Source organism: Chlorocebus sabaeus, chromosome 11 (assembly GCF_047675955.1).
Source record: "Chlorocebus sabaeus isolate Y175 chromosome 11, mChlSab1.0.hap1, whole genome shotgun sequence".
Lineage (NCBI taxonomy): Eukaryota > Metazoa > Chordata > Mammalia > Primates > Cercopithecidae > Chlorocebus > Chlorocebus sabaeus.
Window position 1 is genome coordinate 39,925,983 of NC_132914.1, and position 11,399 is coordinate 39,937,381.

At 39.3% G+C, this 11,399-nt stretch overlaps 1 protein-coding gene across 22 annotated transcripts in view; it reads left to right on the forward strand.

Moving 5' to 3' along the window:
- PPHLN1 (periphilin 1) overlaps positions 1 to 10,676 on the forward strand; it is a 120,869-nt gene extending 110,193 nt beyond the window's left edge. For 8 of the 22 annotated variants that reach the window (XM_073020630.1, XM_037997263.2, XM_073020634.1 and 5 more), the window contains one exon: positions 5,146 to 5,792. In XM_073020630.1, the coding sequence (XP_072876731.1) occupies positions 5,146 to 5,340 (195 nt within the window). In that variant the 3' untranslated portion in view covers positions 5,341 to 5,792. Of the gene's footprint in view, positions 1 to 5,145; positions 5,793 to 6,491; positions 6,593 to 9,904; positions 10,395 to 10,535 lie in introns of those variants that run through there. The other 14 variants (XM_037997249.2, XM_037997256.2, XM_037997255.2 and 11 more) reach the window with 6 other exon arrangements.
- The last annotated feature ends 723 nt before the right edge of the window (positions 10,677 to 11,399 follow it).

Genomic DNA, 11,399 nt, shown 5'->3' on the forward strand with positions numbered 1-11,399 from the left:
GTCTCCACCATCCCAACAAGCTGCTCTTGTGGTTTACCTCCTAACTGCCAAATCTAGTCAGTATGTTTCTTTGATCTTTCTCTGGCATTTGATTGCCTATGTCCTTATTTTATAAACTCTTTCTTTGGCATCTGTGCCTTCACTGTCTCCTGATTCTTTTCTGTGGTCTTTTCTGTGGATGACATTGATGGTTTTAGATGTCTGCACTTGGCTCTCTTTGGCTCTTACATTCTCTTAAAGCACATGTTAGCTATTCATTGAACATTTACTGAGTATCAGTTTTGTGGTGCTAGGAAGAACTCTCCCTCCTTCAAGAAATTCCCCTGGCCTCAGCTGACATTACTGCTAAAGATTATAAAATCGATCCCTTCCTCACTTCTGTTTATTTCTTCAGAAGTCCAGACTCATGTACTTAACTTCCTGTTGGTAGTTGGTTCTGGCTGTCTCATGAGTGACTCAAGTGACTACTTAGTACTGAACTTATCTCCTCCTAGTACCTTCCCCATTGAAATATATAAAAGTAAAAAACCTTCCACTTATCACTCTTCACATTATCATATATCTACTGCTTCTTCATTACAGTATCCCCCCTTATCCTTAGGGGATACGTTCCAAGATCCTCAGTGGATCCCTGAAACTCAGATAGTACTGAACCCTGTTTATACTATGTTTTACCAATCCAACAACTGAGAGGGCTACTAAGTGACTAACAGGTGGGTAGTAGATAAAAATTGAATATGGGACAAAGGGAGGATTTATGTCTGGGGCAGGATGAAGCAGGATGGCGCAAGATCTTATCACACTACTCAGAATAGCATGCAATTTAAAACTTAAGAATTGTTTGTTTCTGGAGTTTTCCATTTAATATTTTTGGACTGCAGTTTATAGCAGGTAACTGAAATCTCAGATAAAGTGGGGACTACTGTACTTGTAAAGCCTCTAATCTCATCTTTCTTTCACACATCTTGTCATATTTATTGTCCTGGCTCTCAGTAGCAGGAACCCAAAGCATAGATTCTTTCTCATTTTTCTCTTCCTGATACATCCAAAGGTTCCAATTTCTACTTGTAGCTCTTTCCCTCTTTATTAATTTATCTGCTATACTAAGCCACTAGCATTTCCCCCCAACACCATTTCCTTTTCCTTTTCTTTGTTTTCCTAGAGAGAACTTATCAGCTCTAACACCATTTTCTAGTACTCCCTTCTATAGACAGTCAGAATAGTTGTTTCTCCTCTTTCCATCATCATCACTATAGCTGCCTTAGATTAAATACTTCCTATGTAGCAGGCACTATTCTGAGTGTTCTGTATTATCTTATTTAATTGTTAAACAGCACAGTCTGGTATAGGTACTGAAACTCAGGCACAAAAGTTAAGAAAACTTTTTTTCTTCTTTCACTTTTGTGTGATTATTTTTGAAAAAAAATTTTTAATAGATTTTATTTTTTGGAGCTGTTTTAAATTTATAGAAAACCTGCAAGAGCACAGAGAGTTCTTATATGCCCCTTCTCCTTACACAGTTTCCCCTATTATTAACATTTTGCATTACTGTGATACACTTGTTATGATTGATGAACTAATATTGATATATTAATATTAAATAAAGTCCATAGTTTACATTAGGATTCACTCTTTGTCTCCTACAGTTCTGTGAATTTTGGCCAATGCATAATGTATCATTCAGTATCATACTATACAGTCCCATACAGCATAATTTCATCTCCCTAAGAAATGTCCTATGTTCCACCTGTTTGTCCTTTCCCCTTCCCCCTGGCAACTAATGATCTCTTTAGTGTCTATGGGTTTTTGTTTTTTTAATAATCAGAATGTCATATAGTTGGTATCATAGTATATAACCTTTTCAGACTGGCTTCCTTCACTTAAGATTCTTTTGTGTCATTTTGTGGCTTGATAGCTAATTTTTTTTTTATGAAAAACATTCCATTGTATCAGTGTACTGCAGTTTGTCCATTTATCCATTAAAGAACATCTTGGATGCTTCCAATTTTTGGCAGTTATAAATAAAGTTGATATAAAGATTTGTATGCAGGTTTTTGTATGGACATAAGTTTTCACCTTATTTGGATAAATACCTAGCAGTGGGATTGTTGGATTGTATGGTAAGACAATGTTTTGCTTTGTAAGAAACTGCTGGACTGTCTACCAAAGTAGTTGTACCATTTTGCATTCCCACCAACAATGAAGGAGAGTTCTGTGACTCTACATTTTTGACAGAAATTGGTGGTGTCAAATTTTTTTGTGGATTTAAATTTAAATTAAATTTAAATTTAAGTTATGGATTTTAAGCATTCTAATAGATGCGTAGTGGTATCTCACTACTTATCGTTTTAATTGTCAATTTCCTAATAACAAACGACGTTGAGCATTTTCTCGTATGTTCATTTGCCATCTGAATGTCTGCTTTGGTGAGGTGTTCATTCAGTTTTTTGCCCGTTATATAATTGGGCAAATAATTTGGGTTTCTTATTTTTTTTGTTTGTTTTTTATTTTTTTGTTTTGTTTTGGTTTTTTTGAGACAGAGTCTCACTCTGTAGCCCAGGCTGGAGTGGAGTGGCACGATCTTGGCTCACTGCAACCCCTGCCTCCCAGGTTCAAGCAATTCTCCTGCCTCAACCTCCCGAGTAGCTGGGATTACAGGCATGCATCACCGTGCCTGGCTAATTTTTTTGTATTTTTAGTAGAGATGGGGTTTCACCATATTGGTCAGGCTGGTCTCGAACTCCTGACCTCGTGATCTGCCTGCCTCAGCCTCCCGAAGTGCTGGGATTACAGGCATGAGCCACCTCACCCGGCCTTCTTATTGTTGAGTTATCAGTTCTTTGTATATTTTGGATACCAGTTTATCACATACATGTTTTGCAAAGATTTTTTCCCAGTCTGTAGCTTGTTTGTTCATGCCCTTAACAATGTCTTTCACAAAGCACAGGTTTTTAAATTTTAATGAAATCCAATATATTGGGTTTTTTCTTGGATTGTCTTTGATGTTATATTTAAAAGTCATCACCAAACTCAAGATCACCTAGATTTTTTCCTCTGTTACCTTCTATAAATACTATAGTTTTGCATTTATATTTAGGTCTATGATCCATTTTGAGTTAACATATTTTTAAAAGGTATTATTTTGCATGTAGATAGATATCCAGTGGTTCAAGCACCGCTCAACTCATTGAAGTTCAATGAAGTCTTGAACTTAACTGTCAAGTTGAAGACTGTCTTTTCTCCATTGAATTACTTCTGTGCTCTGTTTTTAAAGTTCAGTTCACCGTATTTGTATCGGTCGGTATCTGGACTGTCCTGTCCTTGATCTGTCTGTTCTTCTGCCAGTGGCATACAGTCTTGATTACTGTAACTTTACAGTAAGGTGTTTTGTTTTTTGTTTTGAGACAAGATCTCACTCTGTCACCCAGACTGGAGTACAGTTGCACGATCTCGGCTCACTGCGACCTCTGCCTCCCAGGGTCAAGCAATTCTTCTGCCTCCACCTCCTGAGTAGCTGGGACTACAGACAACGCCACCATGCCCAGCTAATTTTTTATTTTCAGTAGTGATAGGGTTTTACCATGTTGGCCAGGCTGGTCTCAAACTCCTGATTTTAGGTCATCTGCCTGCCTCAGTCTCCCAAAGTGCTGGGATTACAGGTGTGAGCCACCTTTACAGTAAGTTTTGAAATTGGATAGTGTCAGTCTTTTGACTTTTTTCCTTTTTTTCTTCAATATTATATTCAGTATTATGGGTTTTCTGCCTTTGTGTATGAACTTTAAAATCAGTTTGTCAATATTCACAAAATTAATTACTGGGATTTTCACTGAGACTGAAATTTATGTAGGTCAAGTTGGGAAGCACTTGTATTTTAACAGTATTGACTCTTCCTGTCAATTCTTGGACTATCTCTCTATATCTTATTTATATGTTACGTATGTTTATATTAATATATATAGTTTATCTTTTACTTATGTTCTATTTATTTGTATCTTCTTTCATGAGCATTTTATAGTTTTCCTCATATAAATCTTGTATGTATTTTGTTAGACTCAAACTTAAGGGGTTTTGTCAGTGCTAATATAAATGGTGTTGTGTTTTAATTTCAAATTCCATTTGCTCATTACTGGTATGTAGGAAAGCAATTAATTGACTTTTGTATATTAAAATATCCTGTGTCCTGCAACCATGCTATAATCACTTATTAGTTCCAGTGGATTTTGTGTGTTATTTAGAAGTGTGTTGTTTAATCTCCACATATTCTGAGATTTTTCAGCTAGCTTTCTGTTGTTGAGTTCTAATTTAATTCCATTGTGATCTGAAAGCATACTTTATATGATACCTATTATTTCAAATTTAAGGTTTATTTTATGGCCCAGAGTGTTATCTAACTTGGTTAATAGTCCATGAGAACCTGAGAATAATATATAAAGTTCAAAACAGGTTTCACTGGACCCGAATCAGAATGTCCAGTGCAGGACTGCATTTCCTCTGGAGGCTCTAGGGAAAATATATTCCCTTGCGTTTCCCAGTTTATAGAGGCCGCCACCTTCCCAAGTAGCTGGGATTACAGATGCGCGCCACCACGCCCAGCCAATTTTTTGTATTTTTAGTAGACACGGGGTTTTGCCATGTTGGCCAGGCTAATCTGGAACTCCTGACCTCAAGTGATCCACCCGCTTCCACCTCCCAAATTGCTAAGATAACAGGTGTGAGACACCACACCTGGCCACTAAACAGAATTTGTTATCTGATCATGATTCAAACAAAGAATCTAAAGTTAGGAGCTCAGAAACTTTTTTATTCCAAACAAATAAATGAACAAAGTCATTGATATGTCTTCCCTAGCCTTTGTTCTTATTCTCATCTCTAGTCTGATGTCCTTTGAATAGACTGCCTTACACTTCTGCATTCAGTAATGTGGTATGTTAATGTTTTCCTTCTCATTCAAGTTGTCAGCAGATCTCAAGGATAGAAGTTTAAGTGGCCTCTGGTAATAGTGACAATGCAAGGCCAAGAAAGGTTCTGCTGTAATATTGTGTCTCTCTTTTAGATGTTAGTGTCATAATTCTGCCAACTCAGTCAGCTAAGTATTTGGCTAGTTATTTTCATTCTCAGCTAACCAGAATGTGTTTTACCTTTTAGGTTTACCGACAAGACTGTGAAACTTTCGGGATGGTGGTGAAAATGCTGATTGAAAAAGATCCTTCATTAGAAAAGTCTATACAGTTTGCATTGAGGCAAAATTTACATGAAATAGGTGAGCGGTGTGTTGAAGAACTCAAGCATTTCATTGCAGAGTATGATACTTCCACTCAAGATTTTGGAGAGCCTTTTTAGATTTTTTTGCTCAGACCAGAAAAAAAAAAAACAGTTTCTAAAAAATTTTTTTCCTGGATTGTGTAAATCCTTAATATATGGAATTTTTGTGATGCAGTGAAATACTTTATGATAATTGACCACATTTCAATATTAAATAAACATCTAAAATAGTCTGTTAAAAATGTTTAATTAGAATTTTTGTATTTTTTTGTTTGTAGAAATGGGGTTTCACCATGTTGGCCAGGCTAGTCTCTAACTCCTGGCCTCAAGTGATCTGCCTGCCTCAGCCTCCCAAAGTGTTGAGATTACAGGCGTGAGCCACCGCTCCCAGCCGACACATGATACCATCTGAAAATGTTAGAATTCTAAGTTGTGATTTTATTGACTTGTTGCTTGCTTTTTCTTAGGCTTTGTAACTTGTAATATGTTAAAGTGTACTATCCTAATAAACTGAATACTTTGGTATCTTAGAGAATATTTGCTTTGAGAATAATTATCATTCAATGATAAAATAGAGCACTTGAATCTCTGGGAGATACCTCAGAAAAAAATCCATTTTTCCAAGTAATGAACTCAATGTCTTCTATTACAATAATCCTGAAACTCCTGACTCTCTCACTGATGTATGAGACTTAAATAATATCATATACAAGACTAACAAATAGAAGAGGCAATTTGAGGTGGAAGATGAGGGATATTTTAAGTTTGGGACGGTAGGAGATCGATCAGGGTGGTAGGAGAAGCTTTAAGGAAAGACGCAAACCTTCTTGGAAGACTGGGAGGTTTTGCAAAGCTTCAGAGAATAAAGCTGAAGGCAGCTAATTCTCTTCCCCTGAGGCTGAGGGCAAAGAGTAGGTAACAAGGTAGTGTAAAGAAATGTATCTGGATAAGTTTGTTTACGGATGTCCTCCGGAACCCAACCTTTGATCATCCAGCGCAAGACTGCTCCCCGCCAAGGAGGGCGGCAGTGTTAATGACCCACAAATCGTGTTGGCTTCAGGCCTTTGGCATTCTATCTGTACCGAATAAATACAGAATAAATACAAGCAGCGGCTCCAGTTTATCAGGACTGCACTCTCTTTTCGGCTGCGCTAAAGCCAGCAGTCCCCTAGCCATTCTCACGCAAAATACCTGCGTCTGAATACTCCTTTCATCCGTCACTCGGCCAGAGTCTGCGGGACAGACTTGGCAGCAGGTGCCCCCTGTGAGGAACGCCGCAATGGATCACGACGGAACCCCCGAAAACGAAGGTGAAGAGACTGCGCAGTCAGTAAGTCATTGGTGCTCGCTCGGGATTTCCAAGTTCAGGGGAGTACTCAAGCTAGGGTTTCATCATGGTACAACAGCTATCTGCACGACAGAAACAGTATATAAAAGTATTGAAACAACTGCCTAAAGCTAATGGCTCAGTTTCGCAGGCTCAGTTAAGGGACCTAATGCAAACTGTTGTTTCCCAAAACCCATGGTTCCCAGAAGAAGGCACGCTGGACCTAGAGCTTTGGGAACAAGTGGGGAGAAATCTTACACGATATCGTGCACAAGGGCAATGGGTCCTGGTAACATCTTTAACGTTATGGGCCTTAGTTAAGGCTGCTTTGGTCCAGCTGTACACAGAAGAGCCTAAGAAGGGAAGGGAGGAGGAACCATCACCTTATCGCCTCCTCTTCCTCCTTCAGTCCCCTTTTACCCCCTTTACTGGATAAAGATACCAAAGAGGAATTGGAGGTTTTCCCTAAGCTCCCTCCCCCAATAAATTGGAAAAAAGACAAGGGGTACGCTACAGCTATGGGACCCTGTCTTAGGCAAGTGGCATTAGAAGGGGACCTCTTGGCCTGCCCAGTGATACAAAATTGACAAGGCAATCAAGTATATGAACCATTACTTTTTATGCTTATAAAGAGAGAAGAAAAAGCATTAGAGAAAACAGAGCTGCTAGCCCATTTATGAAAGGATTAATTGAGGCCATAGCAGACAACTTCCATATAACCCTATATGACTGGTCAGTGCTAGCTAAAAACAATTTTAGAGACCAGTCAGTACCTCCCCTGGAGGACAGAATTTGATGAATTTTATAAACAGCAAACCTCTTTTTAGTAATAGCTACTGTTACAATTCCTCCCCTATCTCTGACGTGGCTGTCTTAAAATCCTATTTGGGTAGAACAGTGGCCTTTAAAGGGAGAGAAATTACAACGAGCCAATGAATTAGTTGAGGAGCAATTAAAAGCCGGCCATACAGAACCAGCAAACAGCCTTTGGAATTTGCCCATTTTCATCATTCCCAAAAGGTCTGGCAAATGGAGACTTTTGCATGACTTACAAGCTTTCAATGCTAATTGGCAATCTATGGGGCCCCTTCAATGGGCTCCATTCCTCTGCAGCAATTCCTCAAGATTGGCCTATAGTTGTTACTGACTTAAAAAACTGCTTTTATACTATTCCCCTTGCAGAACAGGACAGAGAAAAATTTGTGTTTACAATACCAGCTATCAATAATGAAAGGCCAGCTGACCTATTTCATTAGAAAGTACTTTCTCAAGGAATGCTGAACAGTCCTACCGTGTGTCAATATTATGTAAATCAGGCTTTGCTCCCTAGTAGAAAAAAATTTCCTAGCTGCAAGATTATTCATTTTTATGGATGATATTTTACTAGCAACCCCAATGGAGCCAGTACATTTGAGTTTATATGTCTTTCTTGTAAGGAATACACAGTTAAGAGATTCAATCATAGCACCTGAAAAAGTAAAAAGTACAGATGTCCTCACCTTAGAAGTATCTTGGATACATACTAACTTCCTGGTCAATAAGACCTCAAAAGGTTAAATTAAATACTAGCAACTAACATACCTTAAATCATTATCAAAAATTGCTAGGCAATATTAACTGTCTTCACACCACCTTGGGCATAACTACTGATAAATTACAAAACCTGTTTTCTATCCTAAAAGGCAATATAGCCCTAGACTCTCCCAGGTATTTAATCCCCACAGCAAAAAGAGAAATTGAGGAAATCAAGCTATTTCTCAGAGGCAACTAGATTGCATAGACCCACAATACTCAGTCCAATTGTTTATTTTTCCTATTAAATATTTCCCCTACGGGATTAATAGACAAATGGCCCTGGGGCTGCACTTCCTAGAATAGGTTTTTTGCTCACATACTGGGACTAAAACACTATCTCTCTATTTCCAGCTAGTTAGTAAAGTCATCTATACAGTCAGCAGATGATGCAGTCAGTTGCTAGGTCATGACCCTGATGTCATAAGAATTCCCTTGAGTAAAAAACAATTTGAAGCAGTCTTGCCCCTATCTCTAGACCTTCAGAAAGCACTCTCTGATTATGCAGGCCATGTAAAACATGCCCTTCCTGCTGACAAACTATTTCAGTTCTTATCTAGTACTCCTGTAGTTATGCCTACAAAAGTAGTTCCCTCCCCCATACCTAACTTTGTAATGCTTTTTACTGATGACACTCATAAAAATGGAAAAGTGGCTATCTGGTGGAAACCACATAACTCCCTCACTCCATCTAGGTTTACTAGTACTCAGAGAGCTGAGATTGGAGCCCTAATATTGGCCCTAGAACCTTTTTCCGTTCAGCCCATCAGTATTGTTAGTTACTCTGCTTACTCTGCTTATTTATTGCAGAACCTTGAAACAGCCCTCATTAAGTCTATTCTCGAGCCCACCCTGTGTGCCTTTTTTCTTTGACTTCAGCAATTGTTAGATCAATGTACACATTCTATTTTTATCACACATATTTGAGCCCACAGCTCACTTGGCCCACTGGATTATGACAGTGATCAAGCAGACCTGCAAGTTATGATGTCACTGCTTAACCAAGCCATCCAATCACATCAGTTTTTCCACCAAAATTAGAGAAACTTAACTACACAATTTCAACTTACGCAAAGACTAGCTAAACAAATTATCCTGTAAATGCCCAGATTGCTGCCTCACAGGCATGTCCCCTCCTTCAACAGGTGTTAACCCTAGAGGACTAGAACCTAATCAGTTATAACAAAGAGATGTTATACATGTCCCTGAATTTGGAAAACAAAGATATGTACATGTATCCGTTGATACCTGTTCTCACCTAATTAGCACACATGCTCTTCCTGGAAAGTCCACCGATCTGTCATTAAACATCTTCTTTTAACTTTTATGTTTATGGGGCGGCCCACAAAAATTAAAACTAATAAGGGTCCGGCTTATGCCAGCTCACAGTTTCAACAATTTTGTCACACTTGGAGTGTCCAACACTCCACAGGCATCCCATATAACCCCCAAGGACAGGCCATAGTAGAACGTGCCCACTTCACCCTTAAAAATATGCTCAGAAAACAAAAAAGGGAGACTATGAGTAAAGACACTGAAACACTACTAGCACAAGCCTTATTTACCCTTAATTTCTGAAATTTAGATGATAAATTTCAATCAGTTATAAAAAAGCACTTTGCTAAAACTTCTCAAGACACAAAACCACAGTTTTATGGAAAGATGTAAATAGCAATATATGGCATGGTCCAAATGTTTTGCTAACGTGGGGAAGAGGATATGCTTGTGTTCACACCCCCTCAGGCCCTCTTTGGATTCCAGCAGGATGCATCAAACCATACCATAGTGGGGCTAGGACCCAACCTGGTACCAGAAATGAAGGAAACAACCCCGCAGGCCCCACAGCCCCTGCAGCCCCCGCAGCCCCCACAGGCCCGGAAGAAACGGGTTCGTCGGATGACACAGTTTCGTCGGACGACAGGAGCCCCGGACATTACCTGGGGGATGCTGAAGAAGACAACTCAGGAGGCTGAGCGAATCCTGCTCCGAACACAGACACCATTCACTCAGGAAAATTTGTTCCTTGCTATGCTCTCTGTTGTACATTGCAACTCGCGTAAGGTATTAATCCTTTTTATTCTCTCACTTTGCCTGTTACCTGTACCTGCTATACCCTATTAAGCCCATTTTCTAAATCTGCCTTTTTTTCAGCCCTATTACTTGGGCAGACATCCCCTTCCCAGCTTCTAACTGTGAGTTTTTAGCTAGAAGGGATTAACATACCCCCAGTGGGGTTCCTCAGTAACAGCCATATAGAAGGATATGCAAAAACATCTCTCCTAGATAGACCCCCACTCCTGGGGGTCACTTCTCAATTAGAAAAGAATATTACTAATTATACTCATGTTTGTCTCTTGTTGTTTACTAATTCTAGGATCTAAAGCCGGAAAACAAGCAGTAACTGCTATGCCTGACAAAACTGTTGCTGCACACATCTGTAGTCGTCAATCAACAAAACCTGATGCAAAAAACAGAAAAGGGGTGATGTAGGAGATCGGTCAGGGTGGTAGGAGACGCTATAAAGAAAGATGCAATTGGAAGGCAGGGAGGTTTTCCAAAACTTCGGGAGAGAATAAAGCTGAAGGCAGCTAATTCTCGTACCCTGAGGCTGAGGGCGAACAGTAGGTAACAAGGGTGTGTAAAGGGATTTATCTAGATAAGTTTGTTTACTTATGTCCTCCAGAAACCGTGCAAGACTGCTCCCTGCAAAGGGGAGGCGACAGTGTTCATTACTCACAAATTGTGTTGGCTTCAGGCCTTTGGTATTGTGTCTGTACTGAATAAATACAAACGGCTCCAGCTTATCAGGACTGCACCCCGTTTTCGGCTGCGCTAAAGTCGGCAGTCGCCTAGCCATTCTCACACAAAATACGTGTGTCAGAATACTCCTTTCATCCATCGCTCAGCCAGTATCTTCAGGACAGACTTGGCATGGGACTTGTCCAAAAAAATTCTGATCAAAAGAGGAAAATTTTGGAATATGCCAAGAATAGTGGAATTTTATTTATTCTATTTTTTGTAGGCCCATACTCTCCATCTCAAGAAACAAGATGATTGTAACATGTCCATGATTAAACTATTGGCAGATTATTGCTGTGTTAATCTCTGTAGTCTAATGAGTTCTTTGTTCTGTTCTGCTGCCTTTTACAGGTTCTTGTCCTTTCAAAAGTGTTCTTGAAAGAAACAAAGCGAATAGGCAGTTAGCACAGCACAGCTACCCCTTACCGAGCAGTCTGTG